Source organism: Podarcis erhardii, assembly GCF_964252035.2.
Source record: "Podarcis erhardii genome assembly, chromosome: 14".
NCBI classification, from domain to species: Eukaryota; Metazoa; Chordata; class Lepidosauria; order Squamata; family Lacertidae; genus Podarcis; species Podarcis erhardii.
Window position 1 is genome coordinate 21,676,402 of NC_138503.1, and position 20,650 is coordinate 21,697,051.

The 20,650-nt window shown below is 45.4% G+C and overlaps 1 protein-coding gene across 2 annotated transcripts in view; it reads right to left on the reverse strand.

Annotated features, from left to right (window-relative positions):
• Positions 1 to 20,650, reverse strand: part of LRRK1 (leucine rich repeat kinase 1) — a 75,075-nt gene that overhangs the window by 41,570 nt on the left and 12,855 nt on the right. For both annotated transcript variants that reach the window (XM_081838625.1, XM_081838626.1), the window contains exons 2-12: positions 15,446 to 15,609; positions 13,765 to 13,936; positions 11,622 to 11,801; positions 11,016 to 11,164; positions 9,977 to 10,203; positions 9,525 to 9,652; positions 8,235 to 8,398; positions 7,911 to 8,048; positions 4,297 to 4,409; positions 4,137 to 4,213; positions 1,001 to 1,130 (exon numbers count right to left, since the gene is read on the reverse strand). In XM_081838625.1, the coding sequence (XP_081694751.1) occupies positions 1,001 to 1,130; positions 4,137 to 4,213; positions 4,297 to 4,409; positions 7,911 to 8,048; positions 8,235 to 8,398; positions 9,525 to 9,652; positions 9,977 to 10,203; positions 11,016 to 11,164; positions 11,622 to 11,801; positions 13,765 to 13,936; positions 15,446 to 15,609 (1,642 nt within the window). The remainder of the gene's footprint in view (positions 1 to 1,000; positions 1,131 to 4,136; positions 4,214 to 4,296; positions 4,410 to 7,910; positions 8,049 to 8,234; positions 8,399 to 9,524; positions 9,653 to 9,976; positions 10,204 to 11,015; positions 11,165 to 11,621; positions 11,802 to 13,764; positions 13,937 to 15,445; positions 15,610 to 20,650) is intronic.

Genomic DNA, 20,650 nt, shown 5'->3' on the forward strand with positions numbered 1-20,650 from the left:
TTGAAGGATATTATATGATTTTAGCAGGAATGATATAAAGGGGTTGGGAACAACTGACTGTTAATTGGTGAAAGGAGGAAAAGTAAAGTTACATTATATTAAGATAAATTACAGGACTAAAATTTTAAAAAGAGGGAAAGGATTTGCTGAAATGGATAATTAATCTAGAATACAAAAAAGGGAGGTGTGAGGAGGTCATGGAAACAAGCTAATGAAAGAATAGAAAGGAGATATGATGCTTTTTCTTTTTTCTAATTTTGTTCTTGTTTAATGGGTTTTATTTTTCTGTTTTTTTCTTTTTTTATACTGTGGTATGTTGTTTGGTTTTTGTGTAACATGGTATGTTCATTTTTTCTTTTTGTAATTGTTGAAACTTTAATAAATATCATTTATAAAAAAACAACAACAAGATGATGAGGGGGAAAAAAGAAACTTTCCCCAAAATGTCTAAGCTATATATACATTATTTACACAATGGCTTCCGTGTGATTGGCTAATTCCGGGCTGCTCCTGTAGGCCAATCAGGTTGCGGATTCAGCTCCTCCAGAAGCCTGATTGGCTGCTCCTGCAGGCCAATCAGGTCGCTGATTCACTTCTACCTGGAGCTGGATTGGGTGGCTCCTGTGGACCAATCAGACTGCTGCATTCTGGATCCTATTATTCTAGGATTCAGCTCAGTACATAACATCTGTCAAGGGCCAGAGATGTGCAGGGCCAGAGGGAGGAAAGTGGGCGAGGTCAACCCTTTCCCTCTCTCTCCTCCAGCAGTCAGTCAGATATCTCCTAAACTGCTCACTGGCAGAGGGCTTTTGAAATTAGACCAAGAGGCACAAGCTGAGGGGTGCAGGTTGTGCCCCTGTGCTCTAGCCAGTGCACCACACAGCCTCTGCAGAGCACACAGGGAGGATCAAATGAAACATTCAAGGATTATCAAGGGATAGCAGCAAGAGTTTCCATGACACCAGCCACCTATCCCACAGTGCGCAATACCTGAACTTACTTTCCCAAGTAAAGCTCCGATAAGCCTTTCAGAAGGCAGACTGACTGCGGGACGGAGTCTAGATGGTTGTCATTGAGACACAAGACTTCCAGAGACTCGCACAGGAATTCAGGAAACTCCAAGTTGGAACCTGGGGAGGGGAAAAAGGCAAACAGCAAGCAAATGTGGAAGATGAATGCAGAAGTATGAAGTCGCGGGCAGTTTGTTTAACAGAATTTTACTTAGCCAACAGAATTTGCATGCCGCTTAGCTGTAAAAATGTCTAGGTGGTTGATGTAAATTAAAACATATGTTTTATGTAAACTAAAACAGAATACCTGGGTGGTATTCAATTAAGTTCTACTCCAGAGCAGCCCACTGAAATTAATGAACACATGGCTAAATTAGGGCCATTCATTTCAGTAGGTATACACTGAGTAAAACTTAGTTGAATACTATCCATTGAAACTGTTGACAAAAGCTGAGAGTTAAAAACAAGTTAACTTTTTTTGTGCAAAATATAGACAAAAACCAGCAGTTTAAAATATTTGCATAATAAAATTACATACTGAAACATGTATCATCTTTACAGATCTGGGTAGACAAAAAAGGATTTTAGCAGGCTCCAGAAACAGTACAGCAAATCGTTTGAACTGACATAAGGCACCTTCCTGTGTTATTTATTTTTTTGTCAATCATTGTGTTCATTACAGTTGATTGACCAAAAAACAAAGCCCAAAACATAGGGGGCTGCTTCAACTGGAATGCTAAGTTAACCTCAACAGCACACTTGCTCCTCTGGTGAAATGTTTTGCACTGGTGGAACGATGTAGCACAAGCAAATACATAAGCAGGTGATGGGTAACTTCACTGCACAATAGACTGTTCTGTCTGTTGTGCCACGAGTTTGTTTCTACTAGCAAAACCAATGTGATGGATTCAACTGTTGTGCAACAGTAAAACTGACACGTTTTGCCTTTCCACTAGTGAGTTGCATTCAATGCAAAATGCACTCACTGTGGACACACTGAAATTAATGAACACCACTTACTTGGGCCTATTAATTTCAGTGGGTCTACTCTTGAGTAAAACTTAGCTGGCTACAATCCTAAATCAGAATGTCAGTAGCACTAATTAATTACTGACACTGACAAGGTAGGAACTAATTTATCATAACTGGTCTGAGAGAGATGACATGTTGCCTCAGATATGTTGCCACCTGTTCGGTAATAGATCAGTCTTCTCAAGGAAGATACACAAAAGAACATTTATGGAAAGACCAGGAAACTGCCTCAAGAGAGGATAAACGATGCATTCTCTAACCCCTTGATAAAAATCTACAGTAGGAGAACACAGGAGAGCCTGTTTCAACCTCCGAATGCTTACAAGAACATCACACATTTTTTATGGCAGTCTTCTTCCACAGACAAGGCTCCCTGAGCAACTTAAGTCAGATGAATAGAAACAACAGCAAATCATTAGCAGTGAATGTGGGCTTTAAAATGGCCTATTTAAAGAGGTGGAGACAATGACAGATCGCCTTGCTGTCATTCTCTCCCCTTGCTCACAGGGTAGTTGATTTTACATGCCTCTGGGTTGAATCCAACCAAGGCCCCATCTACGCCATGCATTCAAAGCAGCTACGGCCCTTTTCAGACAGAGATGACTTGGCCACTGTACTCCATGCTCTGGTAATTTCCAGACGGGATTACTCCAATGCGCTCCATGTGGGGCTGCCCCTTGAAGACAACTCGGGGAAATGCAGCTGTCAGATTACTGGCTGGAGTTCCATCTACATCTCATATAACCCCATATTAAAACAGCTGCATTGCCTGTCAGTTTGTTTCTGGGCCCAATTCAAGGTGCTCATGTCGGTGTTTTTAAAGCCCTAAACGACTCAGGTCCCAAATATCAGAAAGACCGCCTCCTTCCCTTCAGCCTATAACTTCCAGCGAATGCTCTAGATGTACCTCTTTCCCCTGACTTTTGATACTCAAGATGTATATTTTAAGGACCCACCTTATTCCTGTGTTTTGAAAGGCGTTTTAAACTTTAAAAAGGTGTTTTGAAAGGTGTTTTAAGGAGATCCCTATTCCCCTCTCAGGATGCGGGTGGTGCTGTGGGTTAAACCACAGACGCTAGGACATGCCGATCAGAAGGTCGGCGGTTCGAATCCCGGCAACCGGGTGAGCTCCAGTTGCTCGGTCCCTGCTCCTGCCAACCTAGCGGTTCGAAAGCACCTCAAAGTGCAAGTAGATAAATAGGTACTGCTCTGGCGGGAAGGTAAACGGCATTTCCGTGCGCCGCTCTGGTTCGCCAGAAGCGGCTTAGTCATGCTGGCCACGTGACTAAGCTGTATGCCGGCTTCCTCGGCCAATAAAGCAAGATGAGTGCCACAACCCCAGAGTCAGTCACGACTGGACCTAATGGTCGGGGGTCCCTTTACCTTTACCTATTCCCCTCTCAAAGATACCATTCCCAGAGTTCCCTGGGAAGAGGGAACACCAGTTCTGTGATGGGAATAGGGGTCTCCTAACAACCCTTGACCTCTTTAAGATACTTCCCAGGATTCTTTAGGGGAAGCCATGACTTCTTAAAGTGGTGTAATACTGCTTTAAACGTGTGATGCGGATGGGGTCTCAGTCAATGCACAAGAGGAATGGCTTCTGCTTGCACAATTGAACTTTCTTTCCTCTCCTCCCACTGTGTGCCTTCACAACTGCTCTGGGGAGCTAGGGAAATCAGCAGAGCAGATTTTTTCCCCTTTTGGAGGAAGTAGGGGATCATAGAATCATAAGAGTTGGAAGGGACCCTGAGGATCATCTAGTCTAATCCCCTGCAAAAGCAGGAATATGCAGTTGTCTCATACACGGATTGAACTTGTAACCTTGGCATTATCAACACCATGCTCTAACCAACTGAGCTATCCAGGCAGGATGGAGTGGAAGTCCCATGGTGCAGGCAGAAGTCATTCTGCTCATGCAATGACTTAGTTGGACACAACTCTCTGTGAGCAGAGGAAGAGCAATAATGAAGAGAAGAATAGTGATGATAATAATTTGCATGCTGGATCCTTCTTGCCATGACCAATGGATTGCAACCAGCCCTCCCCTCCTCATAAGCTCCCACCCAGCCCTTCATTCCCCACATTCCATACCCGAATCGGTGCCAGAACGTGCTCTGCTCCTTGTAGTGAAAAATGAAATCCGCTTAGTTCTGCACCCTTCGCCAGCTCTGTAGGCAAATGCAAACAAAGACCAATGAACCAGAGAGCCCTCCTCTGTGGGACTGCTCCAAAACCAACACGAAGAACTCACTTTCCAAGCTGGTTCCTCGAGAGATCAAGTGATTTCAGCTGCCTGCAAGTCCACTTCTCCTGAGAAGGTAATGTGACTAAGCGGTTTCCTGAGAGCTTCAAGGACACCATTGCCTGAAAGGGGAAGCGACAGTTTTGAGGGGTCAGTAATGGATAATCGGTTAAAAGTTCCAGTAGTTTCACACAACGAAGGTAGAGCTGAAAATTATCAACAACAACAAAACAAAAACAACAACAACAAAAGAAACTTTTTTTGAGCTTATCCTGAACCATTGCAGGAATCTCAGTCCACGCCTGGAGATTATTTGGCAAACTGGACTACCTGATCTTGCCATCCAAGATGTGTGGGTGCAACAATTTTAATACGCTTTAAACATTGTTGAAGGAAGCAACAGACTTCACCATGACTTAGCTCATCCACTTCCTCCTTCCACCAAGTTGAAATAACGGTAGAATTCCAATCTCTGTTAAGCGAGCTGAAATCTTGCCAGAGAGAGCTTTCTGAGGGAAAACCATCAGAAAATTGCACCTCTTTCTCTCCTTCCAAATATTTCGCTCCAGAATTTGCCTCTCACAAAAAGAATGGAGAATTTTGGAAGGCTATTTGTGCTTAGCCTTCTGGATGTTGTTGGACCTCAAATCCCATCAGCCCCAGCTGGGATAGTCAATGATCAGGAATAATGGGAGTTGTAATTCAACAACATCTGGAGGGCACCTCGTTGGCTAACACTTATTTATATGGTATGGTGTTTTATGGAATGACCTGAGCAAAGAACACAGAAAGGGAGGAATGATCCCTGCCCCAACAAAGAGCAGAACCCTTATGGTTCATTTTGGTTAGGCATATGGACTAAGTGGCATGTGGTCTAAACCACTGAACCTAGGGCTTGCCGATCAGAAGGTCGGTGGTTTGAATCCCCGCGATGGGGTGAGCTCCCCTTACTCGGTCCCAGCTCCTGCCAACCTAGCAGTTCGAAAGCACGTCAAAGTGCAAGTAGATAAATAGGTACTACTCTGGCGGGAAGGTAAACGGCGTTTCTGTGTGCTGCTCTGGTTCGCCAGAAGCGGCTTAGTCATGCTGGCCACATGACCTGGAAGCTGTCTGCAGACAAACGCCGGCTCCCTCGGCCAGTAAAGTGAGATGAGCGCTGCAACCCCAGAGTCGTCCACGACTGGACTTAACGGTCAGGGGTCCCTTTACCTTTACCTTTATACAAGTGTAACAGCATTGGTAGTTTGCAATGGGAATTAGGAAACTCATATTCTAGTTCAACAATAGGTTAACTTGTGCTTGAACTACAAATTTCTCAGGAAATTCAAATTCCATTTCACAGCTGTCAACATCTGCCCCTGAACCATTGATTTCATAGGTCTTTTCGTCTACAGAATGACCCTATATTTTTGGTCAGCAGCAAAGAATATCTCTGGGGAAGAGCGATAGTATAACTTCATGCTATGAAAAGAAATAGTCTTAGGTTCAATCCTTCACACTTCCAGCTGGGAAGGACTCCTGGGTGAAACACCATGAGAGCTGCTGCCAGACAGTGTCAACAATATTGACCTAGCTGGCCTGATGGCCTGACTTGGTTTAAGGCAACTTCCTATATGAACGGTATACGGTAGTCATATCAGACTCATGATTTCCCTGGATCCCCAGCTGGTGAGACACTGCAAGCTTGCCAGGGACTCTGGTTTCTAAATTACTGCGATTCTTGTGGTGCTGCACTGTTCCAATAGCATAATGTATGACAGCATAGCAAGAGTGGTGGCACAGAGAAAAGATAAGCCCAGGAAAAGATGCCACAGCAGCACCACCTAGTGTTCCAAAGGCTGGACTGGCATGTGCCTTCCTAGCCATGTATCTGATTCCTTCAGGGAAACAAAGCCGTGTTTATGAGAGCTGCTCAGATCCTATGCTGTCTAATGCTCAGGAATCCAAAGCCAGTTTATGCAGCCAACTTCAGCCCCCACATACCATATTTACTTGAAGGTAATGCACACCTTTTTTGCCAAATTATGTCACAAAAATTAGGGTGCACATTTGATGGCGCAAAATTCACTGTAGTTATATCAGACTCATGATTTCCCTGGACCACTAGCAGGAAAGTATGGGGTTAACTGGAAAATATGGTTGCTGGAGAATTTGAACGAAAACAGAAGTGAAAATTGTTTGCTTGTTTGTCCCACATCTGAAGTGGGAATCAGGCCGGAGAATATCAATTGCTGTTGTTGTTTGTTTTTCAGTCTGTAAACAATCCACAATCAATGACTCCTCCCCACCCTTTAAATTTGTTTTTCCTTTGCATTGAAATGAATGGTGTGGAACTAATGACTTCCTTAATTATGTTAAATCTCTAACTTTCATGATTTATGTTAAATAGTGGAAAGCAAGATGGGGGGAAAATGTACTCTTTGGCAGAGATCAAACTGCAGTGGAACGGAAACAGCACTGATTATGACAAAGACAGCTGCCTTCTGACATCCCTGCTGGAAATACAGGCATATACTGGACCATTCTGAGAGGGGGTAGCTTTTCCCCACATCAGCAACACACAAGGGCTTCAGTCGCCACAACCACCATGAGTGACTTCACCATTTCTTGTTCCAGAGTGGACTATTCAATCCCAATTAGCAATTAATTCCCCCAAAGGACAGCTGGGAGCCAAATGGAACAATGCTGTCTGAAGGAGGTCTGAGAACACACACACAAAAAACCTCCTGCAGGAATTCATTTCTTACATTTCTATCCTGCCCGCTTTCTAGGGAGGTTTGAGGAGGTGTACATGCTCCTCCCTTCACCTGGTTTTATCCTGTGAGGCAGGTGAGACCAAAAGATAAGGAGTGGTCCAAGGTCACCCAGTGACTGTCTGGGTTGAGGCCCTGATTTTGGTTCTTCCCATTCCTAGTCTGATTTTCAGAGTGGTGGCTAACCCATGGCCTTCTTGCTGTTGCCAAACTACAACTCCCATCATTCCTGACAGGGCTCATGGGAGGTAGAGTACAGCTCAAGTTGAAGGGCCACAGTTTAGCTACCTCTGCTCCAATCACTAACTCTGCACTGGTTCTCTATAACTAAAAGGTAAAGGGACCCCTGACCATTAGGTCCAGTCATGGCCGACTCTGGGGTTGCGGCGCTCATCTCGCTTTATTGGCCGAGGGAGCCGGTGTACAGCTTCCGGGTCATGTGGCCAGCATGACTAAGCCGCTTCTGGCGAACCAGAGCAGCGCACGGAAACGCCGTTTACCTTCCCACCAGAGCGGTACCTATTTATCTACTTGCACTTTGATGTGCTTTCGAACTGCTAGGTTGGCAGGAGCAGGGACCTAGCAATGGGAGCTCACTCCGTCACAGGGATTCGAACCGCCGACCTTCTGATCGGCAAGTCCTAGGCTCTGTGGTTTAACTACTACACTGGTATTGTGGCTTTAGCAAGCTAGATTTTGTAGCCGGTTCAAAAGGTCCGTTCGGAATCCTATCACGCAGCGCACCCTTTCGACTGAATTCCATCTAGGTTCCTCTGCCACTCTAGGGACACAAAAGTAATTGGGGAAGTGATTATATCTACATTTACTCTCTGAAATAAAGAAGGCAACCAAAAGCGTAGTGACACTTACTTCGAGCTGGAAGAGACCCTGGGGAACTTCTTTCAGGGAATTATCAGAAAAATCCACTTCCCTGAGATGATTTTTCCAGAAAACAGCCAAAGTATCCGGGAGGAATTCAATTGCATTTCTAGCGGCTTTGCAGCATTTCTAGAATTGAGAGGGAAAAGAAAGTCTGTATGTGGACAGAAATCCCCAAGGCATTATATACTCTTCAAGGGAGCTCACTGGGCAGAATCCCAATTATAGCCCAAGAGACGTGGCATCCCTCAGCCATGCCAAGAAATTCATGTGCCATCTTACAAGGCCTCTGCCACGACTGCAGTTCAGACTTACCAAGGGACAGGCCCATGGCTGAGGAAACACCTTCAGGTTATTCCTGGATGCATTCAGGACATTCAAGGATTTCAAACAGTGGAGAAAAAGGGTGGGCAGCTCCAACAACTTATTGTCAGAGATGTCCAGCTCCTGCAGCTTCCTTAATCCAATCCAGTTAACTGCTAAAAAGAAGAAAAAGAAGAATCAGAGGAGGAGGAGGAGGAGGAGGAGGAGGATGAAGAAGAAGAAGAAGAAGAAGAAGAAGAAGAGGAAGAAGAAAGGAAGATTTTATGAGAGGTTCTTAATTGTCATAAGTGGGCAGTGAAATTATTCATTTTCTTTATTTCCAATTATCTGTATCCTGATTTTCAGACAACTGGTGTCTACTAAAAGCAGCTTGTGTCAGTAAAAAATAAATAAATGAGACTAGCTGTGCCATCAGGTTTACAAAACTAAAAGAAAAAAAGACAGGACATACAAAAGGAGTGGAGAGAGAAACTAAACTAAAAGGAAGTTGGTAGCCTGCAAGGAATTGGGGGACGAGGAGAAACATCTCATTGCACTGTACTATATAGCACAAGAATGCTGAGCTCTGGGGCTGAATTACTGGTGGCTAGATCACAAAACCCTCTATGAAGTAAGGTGTTTGGGACTTCTTTATAGAGAAAAAGCAACTAAGCAGTGACATGAAAGAAGTTTATAAAGTAGCACGGAAAAAGGAGATAGGGAGTTGTTCTCCCTCTCTTAGAACAGTAGACCCTGGAAGCCAAATATTGGAAGATTCAGGTCAGAAAAAGGAAACGATTTATTCACACAGTGCATAGTTAAAACGATGGAACTCTCTCCTGCAGGAGGCAGTGATGAGCACCAACTTAGATGGTTTTAAAAGAGGACTGAGGATAAGACTATCGACCGCTACTAGCCATGACAGAGGCTATGCTCTGCCTCCATGTTTGGGGGCAGTAATGCTGATGAACAGAAGCCACAGGAAGGGTGAGTGCTCTTGTGTCTGGGTCCTGCTTTTTTTTTGGGGGGGGGCTTCACACAGGCATCAAATCAGCTGCTTGTCCTGATTCTGCAAGCTGGTCGTATGTTTTTATGAGAAGCAGGGGAACACACAGCACAGTAGGGTATGTGGCAGAGGACTCTTGACAAGGAATCGGCAGTTCAGAAGTCACTCTGCACAGGTAGTTCTGGCTAGACAGTTTCGTCACAAATCCACAAGGTTTGGTGAGAATGGCAGCAAGGTTTACTGGTTCCCACCCACTGGCTAGGCCAACCAGAAATTCTCAGCTAAGAAGCACCCACCATTCTCCGCATCTAATAACTTTTCGAGATAATTTTTGGAAGCCACAAGCCTTTGGAGTCTGGAAAGGTGCAGGAATCCAGAAGGAAGAATAAGGAACCTGTTGCTGGAAATGTCGATCTCAAGCAACCTGTGGATTTAAATAAACACAAAAGATAAATCTGCTATATATTTTGGAAAGTTGTTTGTCTGTTTGATATGAATTAGGACTGCACTGATTTTAACCACTGAGTTCAAGGCTGCATTTTGGTTTGGTTTCTTAAGATTTACCAAGCTACCAAAAGGCATACCCGAGATCATGTGGTCCCTTTCATTATCTGTGGGACCAAGAAATGTTAGTGGACTCCAGATCCTAATAGCCCCATCTAGCGAGGCAGTTGTCAGGGATGAGAAGAGCTGGAGTCCCACAGCAGTGGGAGGGATACAGGTTCCCCAACCAAGACATGGTACGTACTTTGTGCAGATGATTCCATCTGAAGAATGTACATCAGGAAGTTGGTTTAACCGGTTCTCAGCAAGGTTTAGTTTCTGGAGGTTTATCAGTCCCCAAGGGATAACAGAAGGGAGGGAGGTCAAGCAATTGGCAGAGAGGTCCAGCTCAGTTATCTGGTAGGAAATGTCTATCAACCATTCGAGATCCACCCAAGGAAGCCCAAGGTTCGACCAGTTCACAGAAAGAGCCTGAATGTGAAAGAAAGGTGAAGGTTTTAATGGGAATCATCAATGACTCTGACTGAAAAGCATAAAATGTTGAATCTCTGGGATGCGTCCAGGCCGTTCAGCTGTTTGGTAAGAATGCTGCAATTTTGCTCCAACCATCATAATCAGCACTGTTTTCATGCTGCTCTAGTTTGGTTCCCGACAACCACTAAGTTACGTGTCTCACTGTTCTGCTATTTAACTTATGAAATTGTATGTGGAAGTCACATTTGTTTCAGTGCAAAGGAAACAACAGAACAATGCAAAGAACACAATAATTACTTGTAGATTTAAAAATGTGAACAAATGTCAATTGAATACACTTGAGTAATTTCTGCTCTGGACCACAGACGGACATGCAAACAGATTGTTCTCAGCATCACAATCGCCAGTAGGGAGATGGATGCTCACTATGGCAAACACTGGCCACAAGTGCTGGGGCTGATGGGAGTTGTAGTTCAGCAACACCTAGAGGCCCAAAGGTTTCCTATGCCTGCTCAAGCCAGTCAGCCAGCCAGCCTGCCCAAGCTGCAAGCCTTAATGGAGGCCAGGGAAAGTCATCTGACTCATTCCAGCTTATCAGGACAAAAATAGGCCTATCATGGGGCATCGTGACTGATCTACTGTGCGCTCAAGTCTTCACGCTGTGTTAAAGCAATGAATTAAAGAGACACTTATTTTGGGGGGGAGGGGCAGTATGGAGTGTATCTGAGGCCAGAAAGGCATGCTATTAGCATTACCAAGTGCAAGTCACTTAGTTCCCCTTGTCTTGTGATATGCAAACACCTACTCACTGTCTTTGCTGGGGCATTCCCAGGTAACTTGATTGTTTCTACAAAGTATTTACGAAGTACTTGTTTGCTTGTGCTGGGGCAGTCCACCAGGACGTAGGAAGAAAAGAAGGATCCATTCTCAAGCAAGAAGGCAGCAACCTTTTCATGTCCTAGCAAAGAAGATGGAAGGGAAGAAAATTAACACCCACGTGCACATTTCAGGCTATTTTTAAAACAAAATTGCCATATATCCTAAAGACCTGCGTGCACACTATATAGCTAAAGCACATTTAAATCACAAGGTTTCCCTCCCCCCCCAAAAAATCCTGGGAACTGTGGTTTACCCATCACAGAGCTACAATTCCCAGCACCCTTCACAAACTACAGTTTGAGAGAAGTTATGTGCTTTAAATGTCTGGTGTGAACACAGCCAGGTAATTCAAAAACACCAACTGAGAGGCTCGGTGATAAAAAAAGAAACCTCTATGTGTCAAATACAGTGCGGAATGGGAAATGGTGCAATTTTGCAGCCCCAGCTGCCAACCATCTCTTCTTTTGCCCCTAAGTGGGAATGCAAAGTTTTTAAAAGGGAAAGGAGACCACAGATCCCGTGTTCACATACAGTACCTGCTTTCATAGCTGCATAGAGTGGCAAACGTGTCAGAGCTGCAAACTCGTTCTTTCTCAAGGCATAGCTGTCGGGGTCTGCTTTGTATGTCAGCACTAAGAGCTTGGCTATGTCCAGGTGGCCCTGCTGGCAAGCAATGGCCAGCATCCAGTTCAGGAGCTGCAACATGTTTGCAGGACCTGTTTTTTAAAAAATGAGCACAAGCACAACTACGTCAGCCTCTTGAGCAATTTACAGGCAAGAAAACGCAAGGGGGTGGCTTTAAGCAACATCGCCCATAAACAGCACATCTGTCAATTATCTTGTAACAGGACACCCAGGGCTATTTGCCATCTCAGTAGCCCTAGGACTGCCAGTCAACAGAATAGTCTGGTTATCAGGCATGGAGTCTGGAGCCCTGTGAAACTTGATTTTCAATTTAAATAAATACGACGTCTAGCTTTAGGGCATGATCATGGTAAAATTTAAAGCACTATCCTGTCACGGGCTTTCCCCAAGGAATCCTGGGAACGGCTGCTTTGTGAAGGAGCTTCCCTATTAAACTGTTATTACAATTTATTGCTGCACTGTTTATAAATACCTTGCCTTGTAGGAAAAGCCCTTGGAAGGCTGCTCACAGCGTGGAAGGTAAAACTTAAAACTAAAACAGTATCAGGTGCAATAATACATAAGGGGCCACAAATAAAACCAGTTTCATGCCAAAAGGCCTATTGCAGCTGCTTACAACCTTTTTATTAGCCGGCCATTTTAATGACTACTGTGTTCTGCTTTAAATGGTTTTTATATTTTAGGGTATACATACTGTTGTAAACCTCCCTGATATTTTATGGAGAGGGTGGTATATAAGTCCTTCAATAAATAAAGTGCTTGACAGTTTGTTGTTGTTGTTTTAAGTCAGCGGGTCCACTTAAATGTGTTAAGAGAGGTGGCCAATCAGAGCTTTAGGATAGAAAGACTTCTACTATGTGGACCACCACGAAAAAGGTCCTAACCCCAGTGGCGTAGCATGGGGGTGCAGGGGGGGCCGGCCGCACCGAGTGCAACATCTGGGAGTTAGGGTTAGGGGGTGCAAATCCACGGGTTAGGGGGCGCAAATTACTTGCCTTGCCCCGGGTGCTGACAACCCATGCTACGCCACTGCCTAACCCTGGTATTTATCAATCTCATTGAACTTAGTGGTGGTCCAGGCAGCAGGGCCTCCAAGGCTGAGCTTAGGGGCCCAAGCAGGTTCAAATCCTTAATGCTTAAAATGGTAGAATGCTTAAAATGCTTAAAATGGCTGCTTGGTGGGACAGAACTATCTAAAATGTATAGAAACTGATTCATGTATGCTACTATAGCAGCAAGAATATTACTTGCCCCAAAATGGAAAAAAGCAGAAGTTCCAGCAAAGGAAGAATATATGCAAAAACTTATGGAATATGCAGAAATGGCGAAACTTACTCGAAGAATAAGAAATCAAGTTAACAATTCTTTAAATAAAAGAATGGAAATGGTTTATTGAATAATTACAGATAAATTATAAACAGATAAAAACATTGGCAGGATTATTGTAATAACCTGTAGTTTCATAACAGTATATATTTAAAGAAGATGAATAAATGAGCAAATTAAGTTAATCCAGATATGCAGATGATATTAAAAACAAATTTAAGGAACCGTAGAAAGAGGGGGAAATAAGTCAAATTTTGAAATGTCAAAATGATTGAAAAAAATAGTGAAATGTATAAAATTAGTGAAATGTATAAATTTGAAATGTATAAATAATTTTAAAATAAAATAAAATAAAATAAAATGGCCGCTTGGCAGAACAACAGTTCCCAAGGTCCCATTTCTGAAAGCTCCTAGGGTTCAGAAAGATGGAACATAGGGACATGGAAAGCTGCTTGACACTGAGTAAAACCATTGGTCCATCTAGCTCAGTATTGTTTATACTGACTGGGGCAGCATCTGTGAAGGATTTCAGACAGGAGACATTCCCCCAACCCTACCTGGAGATGCTGGGGCTTAAATGTGGGACCTTTTGCCTGCAAGGTGGATGCTCAACCACTGAGCTATGGCCCTTCAATGGAAGGTACGAGAGGCAAAGTAGCTTCAACAAGCACCTTAAAGGCTAATGGGATGGGCAGGAGAATAACCTACCATGAAAAGAATCCAGCAGTTCTTTAGCAACGTCTGTATGCCCAAAATATGCTGCCACAACAGCTGGGTTATCGTCGTTGGGTTCCAGGGGCAAAGTCACACATGCTTCTTTCAGCAAATACCTCACGGTCTCAAGGTCCCCATAGGCAGTGGAAAGACTCAATAGGAAGCCCTGGTTTGGAGAAGAGGTGTGGAATACATAGCACATGAGCCCAAATGAACCAAAACACAGAGATTTTTTTTGTTATTCACAAGCCATAGTGAAGATATATCAAAGATAAGAGCCTGTTGGATCAGGCTGGTGGCCCACCTAGTCCACAGTAGCCACTCCCATGCCACTGGGGAACCTGCAACTAGCACCTGAGCTTCTCCCCTCCTGTGGAGACGGAGCATAACCATCATGGCTAGTAGTATCCTCCATGAATTTGTCTAATCCTCTTTTAAAGCCCCCTAGGTTGGTGGCCACCAATGCCTTGTATGGAAGGAGGTTCCACAGTTTTTAAATATCTGTCCTGAATCTTCCAATATTCAGCTTCGCTGGATGCCCACAAGTTCGGATGCTTTGTTTGTCTCACTACCTACTTTCTCCATAAGATGTTTTGTGGGGATGGTGACGTGGCCCAGAATTTCATAAAATGGCCTTCTTGATCTCACCGGGATATACTGACATGAGGAAGCTGTAGCTCGCAAGGTATTGTTAGCCTACAACTCCCATCATCCATGACCACTGACCACACTGTCTGGGGCTGATGGGAGTTGGAGTCCAAGCTCTTCTGAAAGGCCACTGGTTCCTCATCCTTGGTGGAGGGGTCACTAGAGAAGAATCTGGAAGCGAGTAGGCCAAAGTAACCCACTGTGGAAGATCTTAGCAGGGTTAGCCTATGATTTTGACCACAAGGGTAGAGGGGTATTTTCCCCGCATACACCCCTGCTGTTTTCTGGATCTCAATCATATTCTCCCTCAGAGTTGCTCCCCAGCGGGAAAAATAACAGGTCAACGGTGGGAAGGGTGGTTAACCCTTTCCACAATGCTGCTACTGTGAACAAAATGGGAGACCTGCTGCTCTTAACTGCAACCATTGTGAAGTTAAATGGGCATGGGGGAATCGTGAGATATTGGCCTCATTTCCACCTTACAGTTATCAGGCCATGTTAAAAAGTCATGGCTTCCCCACAAAGAACCCTAGGAACTATAGTTTGTTAAGAGTGCAAGGAATTGTTAGGAGAACACTATTCACCTTACAGAGCTATACAGTGGTACCTCGGGTTAAGTACTTAATTCGTTCCGGAGGTTTGTTCTTAACCTGAAGCACCACTTTAGCTAATGGGGCCTCCCGCTGCCACCACGCCACCGGAGCACGATTTCTGTTCTCATCCTGAAGCAAAGTTCTTAACCTGAAGCACCATTTCTGGGTTAGCGGAGTCTGTAACCTGAAGCGTATGTAACCTGAAGCGTATGTAACCCGAGGTACCACTGTAATTCCCCAAGTTCCCTGGGAAGAGGGATTGTTAAAGCATTCTGGGAACTGCAGCTCTGTGAGAGGAATAGGGGTCTCCTAGGAAACAAGATTCAAGCGACTGCAAGGTTATGCTGGAGATCCCATAGCAAATGTCTTGATTTGCAGAATGTACTCTTCTCATCTTTCATTTTGGCGCAGAATTTTGACGGCTGTGCCCTTACCTTCTCCACTGCCGAGATATTCTCCTGACACGCTGCTTTAATCAGCTCCTGGGCTCTACCGAATTCTCCACTTCTGTAAGCGCCCTCCACAGTCTCTGTTGCTGCACCCTGGCCGATGGAGAGACCTCCAGCGGAGGACTGTCTGGCCCCCATGCCCATGGGATCTGCACACAGAGAGAAAGGGGAGAGAACTTTTATTTACTTAGAAGGCTGCTTTTGATGTAGAACACTAAAAATGCAATAAAAATACAGGCAAGATGACAATATAAAACTGCAAATTAAAAAATGGCAGAGCAGCAGGTTAAAACAACAACATGCAGAAAGGAAAGACATGCAGGTAAAAAGATCTCAACGCAGGAGCATAGGAAGCTGCCTTATATGGAGTTGGACTTTTGGTTCATCTCAGGACAGTACATCTCAGGACTGACTGGAGGGACACGGGTGGCGCTGTGGTCTAAACCACTGAGCCTCTTGAGCTTGCTGATCAGAAGGTTGGCAGTTTGAATCTCCGCAACGGGGTGAGCTCCCATTGCTCTGTCCCAGCTCCTGCCAACCTAGCAGTTCAAAAGCACGCCAGTGCAAGTAGATAAATAGGTACTGCTCCAGCGGGAAGGTAAACGGCAGTTCCGTGTGCTCTGGCTTCTGTCACAGTGTCCCGCTGCGCCAGCAGTGGTGTAGTCATGCTAGCCACATGATCCGGAAAGCTGTCTGTGGACAAATGCCGGCTCCCTCAGCCTGAAAGTGAGATGAGCGCCACAATCCCATAGTCGCCTTTGATTGGACTTAACTATCCGTGGGTTCTTTACCTTTTTACACTGACTGGAAGTAGCTCTCCAGGGTTTCAGTCAAGAGGTTTTCCCACCCCTTCCTGGAGCTACTAGATAGCAGATGGTCCACCACTGAGCTATCAAGTTTGGTGAGTGTTTGGGGAGGGAGGGAGGGAGAAGAGGACCAATAGCTGAGAGAAAGGAATAAATGTGTGCACTTTCAAGTAGGGACACGAAACTGTAGGTGACATTTCCTTAAACAAAGGTACTTTCTGACCAATGATATCTAATGAGACAAGACACCCCACCCCACAACCTGGTGCTTTCCATATGTTTGCACTACAACTCCCATCTACCAGTATTCATATTTAGCATAGTTCTGTATTAGAGACACAAAGTTTTAATTACTGGGCTGTTTTGACAGGCTTGTTTTACTGTGCATTCAATTGTGGGTGTTTGTTTTAATGTTTTGATGGAATTGCTTGTACTGCACATTTTAATTACACATATTTATTTTGCATTTGCTATTGTAAACCACTTAGAAGACACTTTGGCAATTAAGTCATATATAAATTAATTATTATAAACAAGAAATAATAACGCAACTCTGATTAACCCCAGCCAGCACAGCCATATTAGCTGGGCTTGATTTGGATTACAAATCCTGTCAGTCTAGGGATGGAGGATAAATTTGATTCAGTTCACATTTAAAGGCAGATCTATCTAAACTGCACATCCTAAAACATTCCAAGAACTGAAACGTAGACATCCTTTGAACTTTGCTCTTCTCCAACTTTTGCAATACAGTTCTCCAGCAGAGTAATATATACAAAAATGCATAGACTAGGCCAATGGTGCATAAAAAGCCATATATTTGTGAAAATAACAAACAAAAACGCATTTTACTAGGGGGAAATATGCTTTGCAAAAAGGTATATGTGAGGCAAAAGTGCATTCCTAAATGCATATATTAGAAGAAAGTTACATAAAGGCTTTAAAAAATTGCAAACTGTCGTTGAAATAAGGGGAACTGAACTCAAGAGTGGAAAAACGAGAAACAAAGAGAACCTGAGTCAACAGATTCACCCATCCCTACAACAGCCCCATCTGGAGGGCACCAGGACTGGGAAGACCATGGCAAAAAAGCTTTTAAAAAATCAGTATAATGTTCCTGCCGTCCCTTAAAAGGGAGAGGGGCAAGCTGTGAGGGGATAGGTGAGGGGGTGTGAGAGGTGTGGGGCAAGGGAAACTGCCAAAGGGGTTGGTGGGGAGACGAGATGGAAGAGAACAGCGGCGTAGCGTGGGTTGTCAGCACCCGGGGCAAGGCAAGGAATTTGCGCCCCCTAACCCGGGGCAAGGCAAGGAATTTGCGCCCCCTAACCCGGGGCAAGGCAAGGAATTTGCGCCCCTAACCCCTAACCTGCCGCCACTGCCAGCTTCTTCTTGCTGCTGCCTGGGCTGGGGTATTTACAGTAAGGTAGCCACGGCGGCGGGTCCGTGTCAGGTGATCTGAGGCGAGTTGCCGCTGGCGCTGCCGCCCAAACGACGCCGCTTGCCCGGAGGAGGAGGAGGGCAGAGAGGCAAGGAAAATGCAACATGGCCCAGCAGCTGCAGCAGCAGCGGCGGCGGCGGCGGGGCTGTGAGGAGGGGCTGCCTGGCGCGCCCTCGATGCGCGAGGACCGCGGCAAGCGCTGAGAGCCGCTGCCTGCCGGACGCCTTCAGCCTGGATGCGCACACAGCTCGTCGGTTCCGCGAGACATGGGGCTCTGCTACAGCCTGCGCCCGAGGCTCTTCGGCGACTCCGGAGGCGGCGAGCGCACCCCCCCAGATGTTGCGCCCGGTGCGGCCGGCCCCCCTGCACCCCCACGCTACACCACTGGAAGAGAAGAGTGAGCAGGGCAGTAGCCACCGGACCATTGTAATAGTGGCATGTCAGCTGCTACAGGGCTCTTGGATTGGTTTTGCTGCTGCTAAAGACTTGACTCGGCTACCCGTCTGGTAACCTTCCACAAACACTCAATGGGCTGAAAGAAACAGCTTAAGTGCAGCCCCCTACTGACAAAGCAATAACCGCCATATGGGGTATTCTCCACCCTCATAAAGCACACCCTAAAACAGGGGGAAGAGTTGGGCTCCATCTGCAACTGTCCACAAATACCCTTGAATAAGGCATCTTGGATTACCCATAAAGTCTGACTAACTCGTCAATTATTCAAAACGGAGCTCAGGTCGCTGAGAAAGCCGAGACGGCTCCTGGGATTTGTGCCATTAAGCTGTGAAGGCATCAATAATCTCCCACACGACCCTCCCAGGACTTATAGAACGTGGGAAGGACAGGATGATCGGTCCAAGCTGGGGAGCTGGCATTGGCTCCAGGTCTTTATGCATGGTAGATTAATGCCCAGAGAGGCCAGGCCACAGCTGTCAACTTTTCCCTTTTCTTGCGAGGAATCCTATTCGGAATAAGGGAATTTCCCTTTAAAAAAAGGAAACGTTGACAGCTATAGGAGGAATCCGAATCCAGTGCCAGGGAGCTGAACCAAGGAAGTAGATGACCACACTAGGAATTAGACTTGGGGTGCAGGCTTCAGCGGGGTGCCAGCACCACCTTACCCTGAATTATTGGGCAGATGCTGGGGTCCAAGGAAGGGCCCACCCTTGATGTCTGCCCTCCTTTCCTCCAGTTAACAACAACAACAACAACAATATTATTTCTACCCCACCCATTGGGCTGGGTTTCCCCAGCCACTCTGGACGGCTCCCAACAGAATATTAAAAACATGATAAAACATCAAACATTTAAAACTTCCCCAAACAGGGCTGCCTTCAGATGTCTTCCAAGTCAGATACAGTGGTACCTCAGGTTAAGTACTTAATTCCTTCTGGAGGTCCATACTTAACCTGAAACTGTTCTTACCCTGAAGCACCACTTTAGCTAATGGGACCCCCTGCTGCTGCTGCACCGCCGGAGCACGATTTCTGTTCTCATCCTGAAGCAAAGTTCTTAACCTGAAGCACTATTTCTGGGTTAGTGGAGTCTGTAACCTGAAGTGTATGTAACCTGAGGTACCACTGTAGTTGTTTATTTCCTTGACATCTACCGAGAAGGCCCTGTGCCCAGTTCCCTGTAAGCTCACTTCTTGCAGTTTAGTATTCAACACAGTGCCAGGTGGCCATGTCTATCTGCCATTCCAATTTCCCACAATGCCTCAGATGTAGTATCTCTGTGTGGGGCATTATTGAAAATTTATATGGTAGCTAGGTCTCTGTCACTCAACCAGGTTCTAACTGCTATTTCTGCCCACAGCTGACACAACATAAAAGAGCCCCAGTCCCTCTGACAGAAAAGGGGCACTCAAATCTAAGGCTGGGCAGCAGGCAAAAAGTTCTGCTCTGTTGGGCAGGTTAAGAGATGGCTGGGCTCCTGGTATTCATTTGCAAAACTATGCCTGGTGAAATCTTAAATTCCAGGGTTTGACTGAGAGTGGGTTGGAAGGAGGGTGGAGGCTGAGGTTTTATTAATATTACCAGTAATATAATGGATCTAGCATGTTAAAATTTGCAATGAACTTCAGCATCTGAAACAAATCCTTCACCCCCTCTGTTGGTAAAGAAGCAAAAATAAATTGGGCAAAGTAAGGAGAGCCATAAAATAAACTCTAGTAATATGATGCATCTTATGAGGATACATAGCTCCATTCAATGAAAGCTTATCAAAATTCCATTCCTCTCTTGCTCCTCACATTAACCCTACATACTGAAAGCTTTATCAACAGATATCTTAAGTTTGCTACAGAAGTTGATCAGGCCCAGATTCTGGTGAGCCTCCAAGGACAACCTGTCATTTGGGGGCAGCTACCACGGACGCGGGTGGTGCTGTGGGTTAAACCACAGAGCCTAGGACTTGCTGATCAGAAGGTCGGCAGTTCGAATCCCCGTGATGGGGTTGCTCGGTCACTGCTCCTGCCAACCTAGCAGTTCGAAAGCACGTCAAAGTGCAAGTAGATAAATAGGGACCGCTCCGGCGGGAAGGTAAATGGCGTTTCCGTGTGCTGCTCTGGTTCACCAGAAGCGGCTTAGTCATGCTGGCCACATGACCCGGAAGCTGTACACTGGCTCCCTTGGCCAATAAAGCGAGATGAGCGCCACAACTCCAGAGTCGGTCACGGCTGGACCTAATGGTCAGGGGTCCCTTTACCTTTACCTTTACCTTTACCACAGTGCTCTCTCTCTCTCTCTCTACACATGCCATTGTACTTGTTGGTCTATAGCAGCCTATACAAACATGGTGCCCTTCAGACATTCAGCTGCCCAAGAAATCTGGAGGGTACTAGGTTGGTGAAGGCTGATCTATACGGCACACCCAAAGACAGTGATAGGCAGGAGGAAAAACTTGAGCACGGAGTTTTAAGAGACAGGATTTAAAATGCAATATTCC